Source organism: Gossypium hirsutum, chromosome A13, assembly GCF_007990345.1.
Source record: "Gossypium hirsutum isolate 1008001.06 chromosome A13, Gossypium_hirsutum_v2.1, whole genome shotgun sequence".
Classification (NCBI taxonomy): domain Eukaryota; kingdom Viridiplantae; phylum Streptophyta; class Magnoliopsida; order Malvales; family Malvaceae; genus Gossypium; species Gossypium hirsutum.
The window spans coordinates 5948738-5969285 of NC_053436.1; the positions used below are offsets into that span (position 1 = coordinate 5948738).

At 33.4% G+C, this 20548-nt stretch overlaps 2 protein-coding genes across 3 annotated transcripts; both read right to left on the reverse strand.

The window, feature by feature from the left end:
* Window positions 1-292: 292 nt before the first annotated feature.
* Window positions 293-1564, reverse strand: LOC121212224 (zinc finger protein ZAT10). The gene has a single exon (XM_041084622.1). The coding sequence runs from the start codon at window positions 1289-1291 to the stop codon at window positions 485-487; it is 807 nt and encodes a 268-aa protein (XP_040940556.1). The 5' UTR covers window positions 1292-1564; the 3' UTR covers window positions 293-484.
* Window positions 1565-14824: 13260 nt separating this feature from the next.
* On the reverse strand, window positions 14825-17799 carry LOC107918356 (mitotic checkpoint protein BUB3.2). 2 transcript variants are annotated; one of them, XM_041084623.1, is made up of 10 exons: window positions 17555-17797; window positions 17346-17476; window positions 17150-17232; window positions 16679-16732; window positions 16466-16591; window positions 16202-16277; window positions 15969-16049; window positions 15496-15574; window positions 15312-15412; window positions 14825-15204 (listed from the first exon to the last, which is right to left on the reverse strand). In XM_041084623.1, exons 1-10 carry the CDS (start codon window positions 17675-17677, stop codon window positions 15117-15119), a joined length of 942 nt encoding a protein of 313 aa, XP_040940557.1. In that variant the 5' UTR covers window positions 17678-17797; the 3' UTR covers window positions 14825-15116. The 2 variants fall into 2 exon arrangements, with proteins under 2 accessions (XP_040940557.1, XP_016703382.2); XM_016847893.2 differs by having other exon boundaries at window positions 16466-16732; window positions 17555-17799.
* Between the last annotated feature and the right edge of the window lie 2749 nt (window positions 17800-20548).

The following is a 20548-nucleotide window of genomic DNA, read 5'->3' on the forward strand; positions in this document are numbered from 1 at the left end:
GTGAACCATATCTTCCCTAACACGGCTGCCTACCTCTCTTGCCCGCTGTCTCTTCGCTGTGTTCACGCGGCAAACCCTTCTCAATTTCCGGTTGGAATCTTATCAATAGAGGGAAGCAGGAATCTTGGCACTGAAAATCGAAAATTTATCTCTTTAATAAAATTCTGAAGAAGTTTAGTTCTGAACCCCCAAAAAGTTCTGGCATAGATTGACTTTTTCCTTTTCACGGCATCCCTGGGAAAGTTGAAAAATAAATAAAAGATTCATTCACATCCATAATCGTAAATGCGAGTTTCAGAAAATGATTTGTTTATATATATGAAATGAACCAATGAATTGGCAGCATCTGACTACAATATGGGGATAGATAGATCATAGTTCATAAACAAATGAACAAATTCACTGTACATAACAAATTCATCGAAAAAAAAAATACAAATCCCAGAAAAAATATTGAAAATTAAAAACAAATGATCTGAATTTTTCAATTTAATTCTAAATCTTGTGCTAATGAAGAATCCAGTTTCTCTTTCTTGGCGATCAAGAGACGTGGTTTCTTGGTCGGCAATGGGCTTTGAACCTCTTCTTCATCTGGGTACATTTGACTGAACTCCGGCAAGGCTGGCAAGTTGAGGTCAAAGTCAAAGTCGACTGCACGGTGGTTGTGGCTCAACGCCCCCCCATCCGAAGACGTAACCCCGCTAACGCTAACGCTAACGCTACCGCTGTTGTTGTTATTTTTGTTGTTGTTGTTGCCACCTTCGTAGTGGCAGCGTTTATGACCACCCAAGGCTTGGCCCGTAGGGAAACTCTTGTGGCAGATGGAACACTCGTGAAGCCTACCGCTGCTGGTGATGGTGGTGGCGGTGCTGGTTGTTGATGGGTTATCGACGTTGACGGCGGCGGTGGTGGTAGCGGCGTCGGCGGAAAGGGGTTTGCGGTGGCTGGCTTTATGACCGCCCAAAGCTTGATAAGAAGGGAACGCCTTGTCACAAACACTACACTTGTAAGACAACTTCAAAGCAGGCGGCGGCGGAGGCGGTGACGACGAAGAGGAAGACCGACGAATAACATCACGATCAGCACCGGAAGAGCCGCGAGCGAGCATGATGAGACAAAGAGCGAGGTACTCTTCTTCGGTGGTGGGTTGAAGTTCAACAGCAGCAGGAGAGTCGCCGCGTTGGCGCTTCGAACGCTTGCCTTTCTTCCATGTCTCGACGTAATTGTTGTCCACGTCATCGTATTTGTTGGTGAAAGGCGTCGCCGGCGAGGTCAGAGCTTCAAGCGCCATATCTAATACTTCCGAGTCCCTTCGAGTTTGAGAGCAAAAACAGAGTGCTAAAAGTAAGCTTTTTTGGAGGGGTTTAATCTGTGAGGTGGGGTGTGGTGTGAGAGACTGAGTGAAAAGGGTAATATATATATAGGGAAGGGAAGGTGGTAGCTAAGAAGGAAGTGAAGTGGGTCAACTACGAAGAAAAGGGGAGGAGGGTGTATTGGGTGAAATAGTGTGGGGGGATGCTCTCATGAGGTGGAGACTATGCCTTCATATGACTGCTTCCAAGTCAATTCAATGCTACTAGTAACACGCCTCCCCTTATTAATTTCCTCCAGAATTAGTGTCTAAATAAATCACATGTGATTTTAACTATTAATATTTAAATTTAATTTGATAATTATTGAGATGGATTACTGTATATTACAAATTTATATTTTTACCCTTATTATATAAAAAGAGTTTAATTACAAACGAATTTAAATATAAATACCTTAATTATATCTCAAGCTAAGTATTAAGTCTAAATTTTAAATCAAGCTTAAATTAGTTACTATACAAACTCGTCTCTACTTAATTACACCCTTATTTGAGTTTGAGTTTGAGATCACTCCAGCCCCAACAATCAAAGTCTAACTAATGGATGTAAACTTAAAGTGAAGAATTGATTATAACCCAATTGGGGTTAACTTACAATTTAGGGGGTACATGTGTAATTAAGCCGCCGCAAACAATTTAGAAAGGGTAAACGAAACCGCTCGAGTACGGGGGGTCTGTTAGTGCGTGTCCACCACGACTCATTTGGTCAAAATCTGATCTCAATTTGGCTTGTAAGTTGCAAGTGAGTTTCAAACTCTTTCCATATTAATTTTCATAAATATCTTGCCTGTTTTACTTTTGGCGTCTACTTTTCTATTTATTTAAATTTATTTTATATAATTATTTTTTATAAACTTCCCAAACTATATTACCCTAAATTTTTAATTGATTATTTATTCACTTAAAAAAATTAAATAAACTTTGAGTGAAGTTTTTAAATTTTATAATTAAGTTAAATATTAATTCGTAACAAAATGTCTAACTAGATGTGAACCTGATTGCGTAATCCGTAGCCTATTTAGACATTGCATCTACTGCCATGTGCGTCGTTCTTAACATATGCTTAATATCCTGATTTGAACTTGCTAACCCCTCTTCATCCCGTTACAAATTTTCAAAACCACCTTACGAGTCCTCACCTTCCTTGTTCCAAGTATTGAATCCACCGCAATCTTATTATCACTCTTAACTAACAATTGACACACCCTCTTATCCCACGCTATTTTGATCCCATCCAAAATCGCTTGAAGTTCAGCTTCCAAAACCAAGCTCACCCCTAAATTACAACCATAATCAACCACCCAATCCCCCTTATGACCTCTCACCAAAACCCCAGCCGTAGCATTACCAGACTTACCATGAACCCCATCATCCTTAATCAATTTAACCCATCCAATCAGAAGTTTTTCCCAACACAAAGAATTTTGTTGCTGTAATGTCGCACCCAATTTCATTGACACCTTAGCCCAAGACCAACTAGTCACGACAATATTATCTGTGCTCAGATGTTGGTCAGTGAATATCACCAAGTTCATACCTTTCCACAACCTTCTGTTGTTCCAATAGGGTCGGAAGCGTGTAAATTATTGTACTAAAAAATCACACAAAGTTCAATTCCCAGGGAAGAGAGGTGGATCACATGGATCTCTTAAATACCAAGTCTTTCCTTAGACAGAATATCCCTTCTATAGTAATTTAATAGCACAATTAAATACTACTATTATACCCTCAAATATTGAAAGAAAAATAGGACAAGAAAGAACACAAGAGATTTAACGAGGTTCGGTAAATTATACCTACGTCCTCGGGCACTAACACCAGATGATAACTTTACTATCTCCAAAGTATTACAAACAAATAGAATTCCTTAAGAATTCTCAAATGGGAGAAGAGAGAAAACTAAGAGAGAAAGATTGGTTGGGATGAATTGAAATGAGAAATGAGAAGGCCTATTTATAGTTGAGGTTTAAGGACCAAACAATAAATAGCCCATTATCTCAAGGACCAAAAAAAATTATCCCATGCCACTTTTTCAAAGTCAACTTTAGGGTGCTAAACTTGCACCACTTTGTATTGTTTGCCATTAATGTTGTCTCCCATTAATGTTAACAATCTCCACCTTGAAGATTTGATTAGGATAATCACATCTTCACACACTTCCTTCAACTCCCCAAATTCGATAAAGCTATCTTTTGTAGTGCCTACAAATGCACTCTTGAGCGACATACACCTGAAGGTGCTCAAATTCTCAGGATGTTAATCAAGTTCAAACAATGATTAAACTTGATCGTTGTTACCACCTTGGTCATCATATCTGCGGGATTATTTGCTGTCGGAATCTTCTGAAGTAGAATTTTTCCTTTTTCAAAGACTTCCCGCACAAAGTGATATCTTACGTCGACATGCTTGGTTCTTGAATGATAGACTTGATTTTTTGCTAAATGAATAGCGCTCTGACTGTCACAATATAAACTTATGTGACTTTGAACAACTCCTAAGTCTTTCAACAATCCATTAAGCCAAATAGCCTCCTTAACAGCTTCTGTAACTGCCATATATTCTGCCTCTGTAGTAGACACAGCTACTGTAGACTGTAAGGTAGACTTCCAACTCACTGGGGCTTTCGCAAGAGTAAACAGATACCCCGTAGTTGAACGACGTTTATCTAAATCACCAGCAAAGTCGGAATCAACATATCCAACTACAAACTGACCAAGTGCTTCATCCTGTTCAAAAATTAAACCAACATCTACGGTTTTTCGAAGATACCGTAGAATCCATTTCACAGCTTGCCAATGTCCTTTTCCAGGATCATGCATATACCTGCTCACAACTCCAACAGCTTGTGAAATGTCAGGCCTCGTACACACCATCGCATACATCAAACTCCCAACTGCATTAGCATATGGGACTTTCGCCATATATTCTCTTTCATCTTCAGTCTTCGGAGATAATTGAGCACTAAGTTTCAAATGAGAAGCAAGTAGGGTACTTACATGTTTTGTGTTTTCATTTACACCAAAACATTGTAATACCTTTTTCAGATATTGCTTCTGATTTAAATAGAGCTTGCCTCTCGGTCTATCTCTACTTATCTCCATGCCGAGAATCTTCTTGGCCTCACCTAGATCTTTCATCTCGAACTCTTGATTCAACTGAGCCTTCAGCTTATCTATCTCATTTTGGCTCTTCGAAGCGATTAACATATCATCAACATACAAGAGTAGATAAATGAAAGATCCGTCATGCAGCTTCTGCAAATATACACAATTGTCATATTTGCTTCTTGTGTACTTCTGCCTTCTCATAAAGCTATCAAATCGCTTGTACCACAGCCTCGGGGATTGCTTCAATCCATATAGCGATTTGTTCAGCTTACAAACCCAATTTCTACCACCAGCATCTGTGTATCCTTCGGGCTGAGTCATATAGATCTCCTCTTCTAACTCACCATGCAAGAAAGCTGTCTTAACATCAAGTTGAGCTAGCTCCAAATTCAACTGTGCTACCAAGGCCAACAAAATTCTAATGGAGGAATGCTTCACAACAGGGGAAAATACATCATTGTAGTCAATTCCCTCCTTCTGAGCGTAGCCTTTAGCTACCAATCTTGCCTTGTAGCGAATATCCTTCTTGCTAGGAGATCCATCTTTCTTTGCGAATACACACTTGCATCCGATTGCCCTTTTACCTTTCGGTAATTGCGCCAACTCCCAAGTATTGTTCTTCCGGAGAGACTGCATTTCTTCATCCATGGCGCTTTTCCATTTATCACTTTCTAAGCTTTGCATTGCTTCTTGATAAGTGATAGGAATATCATCAACAACGGGAAGGGCGTAGGCCACCATATCAGTAAATCGAGCAGGTTTACGAATTTCTCTCCGTGGCCTTGCAACTGCAACTGGTTCTGGTGTACTTAGTGGTTCTTGGGTCAGAACCTCTTCAACCTCTAATTCCTCCATTGTGGCTGGAGAATTAGACTTATTAACTGGGCAAATCCCCATCTGCTCAAACTCCACCTGTTTTGGAGTACACTCCACCTGCTGTGGAGTATTGCTCGTCTGAATATCTTTATCTGCTACCTTTTTCAATGTGGCAGATTCATCAAAGGTAACATCTCTGCTACAGATCATTTTCTTTGTGCTTAAGCACCAAAGACGAAATCCCTTCACTCCAGAAGTGATTCCCATAAAGAGAGCTTTCTTTGCCCTCGGATCTAACTTTGACTCCTTCACATGGTAATATGCAGTGGTTCCAAACACATGTAAGGAATCATAATCTGTAGCCGGTTTTCCAGACCATACCTCCATAGGAATTTTTCTTTCTAATGCAGATGATGGCAAACGATTAACAAGATAGCCAGCGTATGTCACAGCCTCAGCCCAAAATTGCTTGCCCAACCCAGCATTGGACAACATACATCGAACTTTCTCCAGCAATGTTCGATTCATACGCTCTGCCACTCCATTCTGTTGTGGTGTTTTCCTAACTGTGAAGTGTCGAACAATACCATACTCTTGGCACACATCGAAGAACGGATCACTTTTATATTCCCCTCCATTGTCCGTCCTAAGCCGCTTGATTTTCTTGCCAGTCTGGTTTTCGATCATAGTTTTCCATTTAAGAAAAACTCTAAGCACTTCATCCTTAGTTCTCATGGTATACACCCAAACTCTTCTGGAAAAGTCATAACAAAAGTAACAAAGTAGTGTTTTCCTCCCAATGAAGGTGTCTTTGAAGGCCCCCACACATCTGAGTGAACATATTCCAAAATACCTTTTGTATTATGGATAGCAGTACCGAATTTCACTCTCTTTTGCTTTCCCAGAACACAATGCTCGTAAAATTTTAATTTGCAAGCCTTTGCACCTTTCAACAATCCTTGCTTTGCCAGAATTTGCAAGGATTTTTCGCTGGCATGTCCCAACTTCATATGCCACAACTGTATTGAGTCCAATTCTTTATTGTCGGAAGCTGCAGCGACTGCTCCAATAACTGTACTACCTTAGTAGTAATACAAGTTATTTTTCCTGATGCCCTTCAATATCACAAGTGCGCCAGATGTCACTTTCAAAACCCCATCTCTCATAGTAACAACTGAACCATTGGATTCCAGGGCCCCCAATGAGATAAGATTTTTCTTCAAACTGGGCACGTACCAAACATCAGTCAGAACTCTGGTTGATCCATCTTTATTCTTTAATTGGATTGAACCTATCCCAACAGTTTTACAGGCATTGTCATTGCCCATATAAACAACTCTTCCATTTAGTTCTACTAAATCAGAGAACCACTCCCGGTTAGGGGACATATGATAGGTACAACCCGAATCCAATATCCACTCATCTGAATGGAACGACGATGATGATGCAACCAGTGATAGTTCAGAGTCACTAGTATCATGTTTAGCAACACAAGCATCTATAGCAGCTTTTCCCTTATTCTTCAGCTTTGGACAATTTTTCTTCCAGTGGCATTTCTCATGACAAAAAGCACATTCATCTTTCCCGAGTCTGGACTTTGACTTTGATCTCCCCTTTTGAGTTTTCTTCCGAGTGTATGAGCGACCTCGGACTACTAAAGCTTCTGTATCTCTGATTGAGTTTTTCTGTTTGTCCTTTCTCTGTTCATAACTGTATAAGGCCGCACAGACTTCGCTCAGAGATATATCACTCCTGCCATGAAGTAGAGTAGTTTCTAGGAACTTAAACTCCTCAGGAAGTGACCCCAACAGCATCAAAGCCAAATCTTCATCTTTGAATGTCTCATCCATATTCAGCAAATCAGTGACTAACTGATTAAATTTGGTGATGTGATCATTCATTGTGGTACTTGGGACGTATGTGAAGCGAAACAGTCTTTTTTTCAAGTGGAGCTTATTTTGACTGTTTTTCTTCAAAAATTTTCTTCAAGTGCCACCCACAACTTATTTGCAGAAGTCTCCTTTGAAAAAGCATACCTCTGCTCTCGAGAAAGGCATGATCGAATTGTGCCACATGCCAACTGATTGATCACCTTCCAATCTTTCTCCTGTACATCATCTGGTTTCTCTTCATCAATGGCAATGTCTAGACCCTGCTGAAAAAAGGCATCTAGAACCTCACTTTGCCACATACCAAAATGGCCCGTGCCATCAAAGATCTCCACGGCCAGTCTTGCATTTGCAATTGTCGGTCTTGTCCACATGGACGATGTTGAAGCTCCTACACCGACCGTTTTCTCCATAATCTTTCAATATACCTAAGGAAATCTTTTCTGATGTGGAAGATCAGTTTAAACTGCAACCACAGAGCATACTACGATTAACCTTCAGCTCTTGATACCACTTGTTGTTCCAATAGGGTCGGAAGCGTGTAAATTATTGTACTAAAAAATCACACAAAGTTCAATTCCCAGGGAAGAGAGGTGGATCACATGGATCTCTTAAATACCAAGTCTTTCCTTAGACAGAATATCCCTTCTATAGTAATTTAATAGCACAATTAAATACTACTATTATACCCTCAAATATTGAAAGAAAAATAGGACAAGAAAGAACACAAGAGATTTAACGAGGTTCGGTAAATTATACCTACGTCCTCGGGCACTAACACCAGATGATAACTTTACTATCTCCAAAGTATTACAAACAAATAGAATTCCTTAAGAATTCTCAAATGGGAGAAGAGAGAAAACTAAGAGAGAAAGATTGGTTGGGATGAATTGAAATGAGAAATGAGAAGGCCTATTTATAGTTGAGGTTTAAGGACCAAACAATAAATAGCCCATTATCTCAAGGACCAAAAAAAAATATCCCATGCCACTTTTTCAAAGTCAACTTTAGGGTGCTAAACTTGCACCACTTTGTATTGTTTGCCATTAATGTTGTCTCCCATTAATGTTAACATCCACAACCTTCATACGACATTAACAAACATAACTTCTCACCTTACCACCTTAACTAACAAATTTATCATAATTCTTGATATTTATCATAAACCAATGCTCAAAATCAAGGGTAATGAAACCATTAGACAAACCATCGGAACCAACATTTTCCTAGCTGCTTGCGCTGATGGACAAGTTCTTAGAGCGTGGTCAATATTTTCTAACACATTGCCACACATATAGCATGACCCATCATCGGATAATACCCTTTTGTAATTGTTATATATTTTAGCCTTGACCAAAATCGCATATAATTTATACAATATTATAAAAATAAAAAACATATATATTAGTATAAACTTGTATAAATATATTTAAAAATAAAATAATATCAACTTTTTTAATTCTACTTGTGAAACTCTCGGAACAAATTCCAATAGAAAAAAAAAAGAAATTCGTTATAACTGTAAAACCACTTGTCTTAACATTCAAGAAATCTAATTTGGCAGCAGCATAAGTTCTTTGTTTCAAATTATAAATAAATAAATAGGTTCCCATTTCTTCTTAATTTCATTTTCCGAATGATTCTCCATGTTGAAGGGTTACTGCATTACTGGCCAACCAAATAATATTTAAAAAAAACAAGGGGTGTTGATGACGTGGCTAAATTTAATTGGTTTAGGGTTAAATTGTGCTAGATTTTGGTAGTTTACAATACATGGCTGGTTGGTGGCATCTAGAAAGACAGCAAAATTAAAATCCCCAGAAACATCCATAATTAGCCACGTGTGGGATCTGGAAAACCCATCTTCCATGTTTTCTAGAATAAACTAACCTTCCTTCTATTTTACCCCTTTTTGAATTTTCCAATCTTTTTCCAACATCAAGAAATTTCTCAATTAAAGGGATAATATCATTTTTAGTCCCTTAATTTGATGACTACTTCAGCTTTGGTATTAAATTTGTGAACCACATCCATTTTGATTCCTAAATTTGGATTATTCCTTCAAGATTTAAAAGAATAATTTTTTTGATACAATGCTTAAAATTACTCATAAACTTTTCTCACTCGTAATAGGAGGATAAACGCGCTCGAACTTATGTCATCCTACCCTGTTAACAATGTCGTTCTAAATCGAGACAAAATTTCAGAGTACCATATCATCAAACTTTTATATTTTTCAAGTTCAGAAATAAATTTTGAATTAATTGCTAAGTTTAAGTACCAAAACAGACAAAAAAAATACATATTTTTAAAAAATTGTTGGTATGTATTTTTCATAAAAATAACTTGTTTAATATAAATTTATTTTTAAAAAATTAGATATAATTTTTTAATTTGGATTTTAATTTTAAGGCTAATTTAGTGTGATGGGTATTTATGTAAATTCGGAGAGGAGTGGAGCTAAGTAGAGTGCAGTAATAGAAGAGAGTGGGGAGCAACAGTGGCTTAACAGAATGCGAAACCGACATGCCATACGGCACGCAACGCGCTTTGATTGGGTGAGACTTACACGTGTCACCTTTTTAGGTTCCTTTTTGAAATAACTTTCACATGTTTAAGAAAATACTAAATAATCATCACATAACCGAACTACTAAATCTTTCGATGCCGTCCATTTATTTGGAATCTCTACTATCACGCCACGTGGATTTCTAATTCTTCTATTTAACACGTGGCATCTCTATCCCCCATTCTTAATTTCGGCTATCCACCCCAAAACTATGTTCTAATTTTTAATTTGGTCATTCAATTTCAAAACTTTTTAATTGAGTTCTCAAAACATTAATTTAAGTCCTTGTGTTAGATCAGTTGCCAATTTGAGTATTGAGTTCTAGCTCGGCTTTGACATCAAACTTATTTAAAAAACACATGAATCAAATTTTAAATACTTATATACTTCTTTTATAGACAAGTTGTATCTAACATATTAAAAAAGTCAAATTTTGTTATTAGTCCCTATATTGTTTTAAATTATTGATTTAGTCTTTGTACTTTTTGAATTGATCAATTTTTTACCTATATTGTTTTTAATATTAAATTTTCAATCTTGATCCAAACTGTAGAAGTTAAAACAATTTCAATTATACATAATATATATTATTTAATTCGGTTAATTAACTAATTTTAAATTAAATTAACTGATATTCGAAATTTTAAAAAATCTTTAATCGGCCATCGGCCGATTAATCTAATTAGATCAGTTCTGTCGGTTAATTCAGTTTTAACCGAACTACGAATACCCTTAACTTTAATAATTCAATTAAAATATTTTTAAAGTTTATAAATAAATTTAAAATCTAAGTCATAATTTGAGGACCGATAATGAATTTACCCCTTTTTTTATTTGCATTTGGAAAGGAAGTGGGAAGTGAAGAATTCTAGCGGCTCTAAAGTGTGTTGGATTGGTTTTAAGTTGACGTGTGAGTTTGGCAGTGACGACTTATGTGTAAGTTGGTATAAATAATAGGGTTTATCCAAATTACTTCTATTTCACACTGGTATTAAAAATTAATAATTTTTCTAATTTGATCATCGATGAAATTAAATTGGGATTTTAAATTGTGATTACATTTTCATCATCTGAAATTTAAAGATTCATATAAAATTTAAAAATTAAAAAATATATATATATAAATTTTATATTTGTTTAATTTTTAAGTGATGTCATGGCATAATTTAAAAATGTCCATTATCATATTTTAACGAAATCTAAATTCAGTGATCAATTCGAAAGAAAACTATTGAATTTCAAGAATAATGGATCTAATTATCAAATTTATTGAACAAACTTTACACTAACCCTAAATAATAGGATGAATTTTTGAAGTTTTTATTAAAAAAATTATGTATTTGACTTTGAATTATGTAAAATGGGCAATTAAATAGAGAAAAATATAGTAAAATCAATAAAAAATATTTTAAACATTTTGTGTTGAAAATAAGTGAAATTCTTAAGATTCTAAAGTATGAAAACGTTTTTTAATTTTAAATACAATGCCTTACGATATGTTTTTTAATCATATATTTTTTTTGATATAATGCCTAAAATTATTTATAATCTCTTTGCAACTCATAAATAAGAGAACAATTTGCTTCAATGTACTCAAACTCACGTCCTCCTATATTGATAACAATACCCATACCAATAGACTAAGAAACAGAAATATAAATTAGCAATAAGAGTAGTTATGAAAACAAATATATACTTTTATTTATGGTAGGATATAAAAGTAATGCAAAAATGATAAGATATGGTCCACGTAGACATGTTATAATTTCAGTGAGTTTTGGCCAATTGGATCAGCATTAAGGAAATATGAAATGAATGCCAACAGGATTACACGTAAATCAAACTGTGTCTTACCTCCATAGTCTTTAAGTTACGGCATCTATGGCCTCAAACAACAATAAACCATACCATAAAGCATTGCCACTTGAGATATCTTTTTATATCTTATTATTTTTTTAGTTTTGAGTTAATATAACATTTGGTACTTGAATTTAGTATTTTTTATTCGAATTTGATACCTAAATTTTGTTGGACCCAATTTGGTATCTAAAATTTACACTTTTTCTTAATTTGGTACCTAAACTTTTTTTGGCTCAATTTGGTACCTGAATGTGACATTTTTTCCCCTAATTTGGTACGTAAATTTATTAAATGTTATATAAATTTCACAAAACACTAACGGTGTTTTTTTTTCTGTTATGCTACAAAAATATTGTCAGGAGAAAATTCATGTTAAAAAAATAGGTATTGAGCTATGCTTAACGAATTAATATTAAATATGAAAAAAAAGAGTTTTAAAAACTCAAATTAAAAGAAATTCATTATTTTCAATTAATTAAATAAATAAAACTAAAAATAATTGAACATATAATACCAAGAAATATTATATCGTCTGTCATATGTCAACTATACATTGATTATTTTTGCTAACTCATAAAAAGATAACATTGTTAGTATATTGGAGTAATTTGTATAATGTTTGACAAGTTCAAGTACCAAAGCAAAAAAAAAAGGATTAGGTACCAAATTAGGAAAAAAAAAGTCATGGTTAGATACCAAATTGGATCCCAAAAAGGATTAAATACCAACTTAAGAAAAAATGACAAGTTTAGGTACCAAATTAGCAAAAAGTGTCAAGTTTAAGTATCAAATTAGGAAAAAAGTGTCAAGTTTAGATACCAAATTGGGCCAAACAAAGTTTAGGTACCAAATTATGAAAAAGTGTCAAATTTAGGGACCAAATGTTATATTAAGCCTTTATTTTTTTCTATTATTTTGAAAATTTAAATTTAATAACTATATTTTAATATGATATAATTAATTTTTTTATTTTTATAATTTTATTATTTTTTATGGATTCAATTTGATAACACTATTTGTTCTTGTTGTGAAGTTGTGGCGTTTCTTTTTTATTTTTTCAAACGATTTTAAGAATTCAACTGACATGTGATTTTATCATTATTATTTAAATTTATTGTGACCCGGATCGCGTCATTGAATAAAGGTAAAATAAAAACTCACATCATCACTTTAATGGCAGCAACTAACGGTACTATCAATTTCGAATCATTGATAACATTATAAAAATGGAGGAATCAAATCACACCAAATTAATGTAAAGAGATCAAATCCCAAATTTCAATATAGTAAATAGACTAAAACAGCAATTAGACATTTTTAAATCTAAGCCTTTAAGTAATAAAAACAATAATTTAGGTCGGATCCCATTAGTCTAAAGTACCAAAAACAAAACCGCCCAGCTCTGGTCTAACAAGAATCGAGCTTGGGGTGTAGTAAAAAATTGAATTTCAAATTTTTGAAAAGGATTACTCTACAAATTTGGGATTTTTGACAGGACTGAACTATAATTTTACCATCTTTTGAAGCCAAGATCTTTGATCGAAACTAAAGGAATTATGGGAGTAATGAAGAAATGTAGTAGTCAGCAATGGTTTGGAGTGAAAGCATTAGAAAATGTATGAAGCAAAAGGTGATGAGGTCATTCCTCACATAATCACTTGCATCACATGTGAAACCTAAAGAAGAATGGGTTGCTAAAGTTGATGGGTCAAAATGTGAAATTTGAATTTTAGGGCAATGGGGGGAATGGAGGCTTTTGGATCCATAGACTTTGACCAAATGGGGGGTTTTGTTTAATCGGGTTTTAAGGAGACCTTTTTGGTATTAATTTGACTAAAAATCCCATTGGCATGTTATATTATATCCATACATAATTTACTTGTACAAATGAATCTGTTTGAATAAGGGAACACCACCCATCTTACCCACTCTACGTTAAACTTTTCCTATTATAGTTCTAAATCACAGGCTGCTATGCAATGGATTTGATCTAATGTATTATTCTGTACTTGGGTTGAATTTTAAATTAGTTGAACATGTTCAATGTTAAAGCTAAAGATTAGACTAATAAAATGTATAGATTTGAATGATAATGTAATTTGAGGATTCAATTGAAAAGTTTTGAAATTTATAAATCAATTTAAAATTTAAGAGAGGGCAATTAATGGTATAAGAATATTATTTGATTATAATATACTTTCTAAGGTGAAACTAGAGTACAAGCTCCTGTACTGTACGTCAATCACTTGAAAATTGAGCAAAACGATTATTTTATATATTATATATCTGACCCATTTACCCAAACCCATTTCTCTTATAAAATATTCTAAATATTTCTAACCTCTTTCACATTTCCCTCAAATGTGAAAAGGATGAAGACACAAGGAGATAATTGAACCACACTTCTTGCTCATGGTACTTCGAGAATTTAAGTCAAACGTTTTAAAGTTTATGTATTAATTTAAAATTAAACCCGTAATTTAATAATTATATATGCAATTAACTTTAAAGGTAATAATAGTATTAAAAAAATTTAAGGTAAACTACACTAATAATCATCTTATTTATGAATAAGTCTTTTTTTTATTATTTAACTAAAAATATTATAATTTTGATCACCAACATTTTCAAAATTATTTTTTTTATCACCTGATGGTTAAGTGACCAATGAAACTATGATGTGATTAGATCTAATAACAATTTAATCCTTAGCTTTTAAATAATGAAGCCTTGACTATGTTGAAAAGGTTGAGGCTCGAAGATTTTTATCCAATTTTATAAATTTACCATGAGTTAACTTTGTCCAAATTTACTCTAATGTAAATCACACCATGGTGAGTCTTCTACTTGATTTTTGACTTCCGATTTGAAGTCAACGAATTTATTAGTCCAAGCAATATTTGGGGCTACTAGTTTTAGACGGTTAGGGTTAAAAAAAAAAAGCTCGTTCTCATTGTTGTTAAAAATATTCGCTATTTGGCTTGGTTTTTTCTTTAATTTATAAAAAACGTGTTCAATGAGAAATTAAAAAATTATCAAAATGTGCTAGCATTCTTCTTTTTCTTTATGCTATAAATCAGCTAGTAATATTTTTCAACAGAAGTGGAAAAGAAACAATAGCCTATGATTCAAAAAAAAAAAACTGGAATTTTTTTTATGTGCTTGGTAAGATTTATGAAAAAGTGAAGAAAAAAATTAACTCTTGGTAGAATTAAAAAATAAGATTTAATTTCATTTAAGAAAGATGCACGCTTTAATCTCACTAATTTTCTCTCCTATCATTCCAATTATGGAATGATTTGCTTTTACACGCTTCGATGAAAAATAATAAGTTCTCTTTTTTCTTTCCTCTCACTTTTCTTCTTACCAAGCATACTCAAAATGTATTTTCTTTCTACTTTTTTACTTGACCAAACACACTCTAAGATCATCGAAGACTTACAAAGTATTCAACATATCACATTTCTCAAATTACCATAAATTATATAGAGATCCTTACTTGGCTATGCTGGAGGGTTAGGGTACACTTTTGGTTTTGGCTTGACTTCTATTTCGTTTACACTTCGAACGAAAATGGCATCCGGTTCATGTCTGCACACAAGAAAAAGGATATTAAATTAGTGCTCAGATATGTCTGAATTATATGGTTTACTTTGAGGTTTTTTTGCATTTGAGAGAGTGAGTGGGAGTTGTCTTACGGCTTCTCCCCCTCTTCAAACGTGTAACTTGATGCCACAGCCAACAATCGTCCATCTCTACTGAACGAAAGAGCTGCAATGCTTGTTGGGTACTTTGAGTACTGCAAAAGATCATTTAAAACTGGTGGTAAACTATCGGGCTTTCACTGTGAAAATAAAACTACAGTTCAATCCAATCACTTACCTGATACAGCCTCTTCTTATTGTTTCCATCCCACACATTAACAAAACCATCACAACCTCCAGTTGCAAATGTACCATAGCTGCAGGTTGAAAATCAAAGCAGAAATTAGCAATTGTGCGCGTCGGAAGGAGCAGATATTAATTATTTTTCGAGATCAACTTTTAAGCTTTCAGGAAAATCGCTTAGTTGAGCCTAACTCGAAAGCATTACCAATAAACTGTAACCTCGTGTCTGAAATGCTAAAAGATTGGAAGTTGCTAGTAATACAGATTTGCATTTTATTTATTTATTTCTCAGCAATATTTGAATCAAATAAGAGAAAAATGATCAATCTGTTTTGAACGCTTCCAATTACTAATTCTCATCTGTCCATGTCAGCTACTCAAACACAAACAACGGAAGGACAATACTTGCAACATCATGTACTTTATACCATCTTAGCATACAAATTGAGGACTAATACAGAAACTTACACGGGATGGAATGCAATAGCATTTACTGGATATACAATGTCCCGTCCAGCCTCAGATTTCCGATGGCACTTAAAGGCATATCTACCAATGATCCAAAAAACCCATTAATAAAAGCAAAAGATAATGAAAAGTGGGTAGGATCAGCTGAAGAACAGTTCCAAAGTTCATGTTATACACATAACCAGCATATACCTCAATATATACAGCTAAAAGGAAAAAAGACAGATACGTACTTTTTGGCTTGACTGGCCTCTGAAAGATCAAAGAACTCCATTGCCACCCGCCCTTCAACCGAACTAAGAGCGTATCCTGCATAAACTTTTCTAATGAGAAGCAACTTTACCCAAAATAAAAGTGACAGAAGAATAAATGGATTACATATCTAAACATCAAGGACTAATGATTTATTTCAATGCTTGTAAAATCTAAGCCTTCCTTTAAATAGTATTTCCTACCTTATAAAAATTTACAAAAGTTTTAGAGGTTATAACTAGTACCTGTTCCATTCGGATAACATCTCACACACCTAGTTTGATATTTCAATGAAGATTCTCTTTGTTGCTCAGGTTGCGACATATTCCGCAGGTCGTAAACATTTACTTGTCTTCCTGCAGTTGCCACAACTAAACGATTTCCAACAAGAGATAATGAGTAAACTCGCTCAGGCTGTGGGTATGTGCCAACAAGAGTACGCTCCTGGCCACTTGTACCTCTTGGATCCCAACATTTCAATGTCTTGTCCCAACTGCCTGTGATAACTTGTCCTATAACAAACAGAATGAAAGATTAAGGATTCAGATACATCTTAAATGAAACAAAAAGCTCTCCTGTATAGTACATTTCCACAACTTAAAATCCATAGGATTAGTTTGATATTCTAAATGAGAACTCATATGTTCATTCATACCCACCAGGATTGAGTGGAATTTGCGATTAACATCATTCAATTACGATTCAACTTGCACCAATCCTTAAAAATGAACACTTTTCATCCTCTCATTTTCTTCTTCAGTTAAACCGAAGTATATAATTCTATTTTCTTTTCGACAAACTTGAAATTTCCGATGCACATTCTACTAGCAGGTATAAAAATCCTACTTTGAAGGGCCAAATCAAAGGCAAATTATCTTGAAATCCACATTAAATGAAAAGAGAAGAGAAGGTTTGTAATTTTAACCAACCTGCTGCATAAGAGTACTCTATACAACGCACGGGAGCATCATGTCTACCTAAAATATCCTCCTTTCCATGGCTAAACACTATCCTGCAAAGCTAACAGCTCAATTTTAAGCTTGATTCCAAAATTCATTTTCCAAAACATTCTCGAGAATCAAACAGAAAAAGAAAATGGAAACAGCCAAAGCTTCATTAACTAACCTCCTAACCGTATTATCAGCGCTGGCACTAAATCCAGAGGAATCATCATGGAAGCAACAATCGAGTACAGGCCCACCGTGCATGAACTCTCCTCGTAATGAATCGGCACTCGCGTCATACAATCTCACAGTCTATTATTAAAAATCTGTTAGCTGGAAATTAAAGGAAACTTTAAAGGTTTGAAAGGTATTTTGATGGTGAGGGAGCACCTTATCCCATGAGGAGACGAGTAGGTGATCGCTGTGGTTGGAGAATCGGAGGTTCGAGATCCCATCAGTCGGAGGATTGGAGAGCTCGCGTCCCGGTGCCGGCGGCGGGTGGGCGGATGTCATCGCTTGATTGGGCCGTTGGAGAGGTAAACGGACTGACGGGTGAGAGCTTTTAGGGTTTCAGAGAGTGTGCAGTGTGCAAAGAGAGAGGGAAGGAGATTTGAAAATAAACCATAAATAAATAAGGGTTAATATAATATTTGCCCCCTAAACTTTTAATTAGGTCGATTGTGGTCCTGTATTTTTTCTTTCACTTTGGTACCTAAACTTAACAACTAGACACATTTTGGTTTTGAACTTGGATTTTAATTCATCGAGTTTTGATGATGTGGTACTCTTAACTTTTACATCTTCCGAATCTAAAGGCCAAAATGAACTTAATTGTCAAATTCAAATACCAAAATAGATAAAAAAAAAATTGTATAATTTCATGTGAACTCTAGACAAAAAAAATGTATAATTACTGATGTGAATTTAGTTTAGGTTCAAAGGTCAAAAATTACATTAGTGCAATAAATAAATATATTTAATAAATTTATAAAAGATCCTTGTACTTTGCGTTTTGATTTATTTAGGGCCAGATTTGTATTGCTTTTTAAAAGTACTTCTGGCTCCAAAAGTACTTTTAGAAAAAAAGCTGTGCAGAACAAACTGCTTTTGGCTGAAAATTTTAGCTTTTCAGAAATGCTTTTGAAAAGCACTCCTGAAAAGGAAAAGCTAAAATTTTTAACTTTTCAGAAGTGTTTTTGAAAAGCACTCCTGAAAAGGAGAAGTTAAAATTTTTAACTTTTCCTCTCACAAAAGCACTTTTAGTGTTTAATTACTTTTTTACCCCTCCAATAATATAGTACTTTCTCTTTTTTTTATACTTAATTACAAATGTGTTAAAATCATTAATTAAAAATAAAAAAAATATTTTTTAAAATACTAATTACAAATATTTAATAATTATATTTAAATATTTAAAATATAGTTTATATATTCTAATTAAATTTTATAAATAATTAATATTTATTGCTTAAAAATATTTAAAATTTATATTTTATATTAAAATATTAACAAGAAGTTATAATAATTTTTTTATATTCTTACTAAAATATAATAATATTAAATAATTTAAATATTATTTAAATATATATTTGTTACTTGATAATAACATGTCTAAAATGGACATTTTATTTCTCAAAAGCATTTTTTGACAGTAATGCTAAACACTCAAATTTAAAACCAAATTTTTTAAAAGTACTTTTTCACAGCACTTTTCAAAAACACTTTTCAAAAGTATTGCCAAATTAATCCTAATCTTCGATACTTTTTGAAACATGTATCTAGTGTGGAAGTCAATATTTTTTCATCAATTCTATCAAATAATTTGATATATATATATATATATATAACGTGGTATGTACATGTCTTATAATTATATTAGACCCAACACAAAGATATTGGAATAAAGTGAAATATGATTTTGGTAATCTCCGTGACACATCTTATATGGGCTTATTTTTCCCATGTATATCTTTCTAATCCTCATAAAGCTTGGTCACAAAAAGATTATTTTTTTTACATCGCCGTTTGTAAAGCAAACAATAATTTCTACTTCATCTAACCATTCAGAAATATTAGCTTTTAAATACCTTTGGGTACAAACTATGATTCAACATATTAAAAAAACAGGTGGATTGTTTGCTGAAAATGGCAGGCCAACAATATTGCATGAAGATAATGCTGCATGTATTTTACAAATTAAAGTGGAATAGGACTAAATATATGTTTTTTCAAAATTGAAAATAAGTGTCAATTTGTTCACAAAAGCATTGCTAACTTCAATTTTCAAGAAACTCGTACATAATAACTGGTTGCATTTGAGGAGAAAGTTCTTGTAAATATTATATTTTTTCCCTAGTTAAGTTTATTATCCCAGTTTAATTTCCTTTAATAGATTCATAATAAATAATCATAACAACATGATTTATACAAAAGTATGATGAAAAGATTATTAATATAAACTAGTTATTGAAGAACTAGATTTCCAAAAACTTGCTTTTACTTTACTCCTTTTGTTCACAGTAGTAAGGATTAAATTTATCATATAATATTATAATATAAACAATAAAATATATTAAATTTTCATATTTAATAAAAAAATTCAAAAAATATATAAAAATTTTAAATTTATTTATTTACAAATATAAGTAGATTAAGTAACTTTAAACTAAACCATAAAATCATATTTTATAGTGATGTTAATGCTATATAAACACATTGGTAAACTATAAAGATACTAACTTTTGTTTACCTTGAATTATATTCTAGTTACTTATGTTTGAAATGTTACGTTTTAGTCACTTACGTTAATATTTTGTTACGAAGTGGCGATTCTACTGTTAAATTATGTTACCTCCCTAACAGTAGTTCTACGTGACAATCCAAATAGATTTTAAATGTCAACTTGAATACCTAATTGCTGTTATAAAAATAAATTTTTAATTATATAAATTTAATTTGGATTGCTATGTAGGACATCCAAGTTGACATTTAACATCCATTTGGACAATCACATAAAATCACCGTTAGGGAGGTAACGAAACTTAACAGTAAAGTGACAATTTCATAACTAAACAATAACGAAAGTGATCAAAACGTAAACATTTCAAACATAAGTGATTAAAATATAATCTGAGGCAAATAAAATTGATTATTTTTATAGTTTACCCTAAACAAATCAATAAGTAATTGAGAGAAGTAAAAGTAGATTTCATCCTCAAATATTTGACCGAGTCTGAATCGTGAAATTGACATTATTAAAAAAAATTTACTTAAATTCAAAGCATAAAACAGATGAAAAAACCTAACCATATATAAACCAAACAAAAATGTGAAAACCTATGCTTGTAACACATTTTAAAGATCTACAATGGATCCATATTCAAC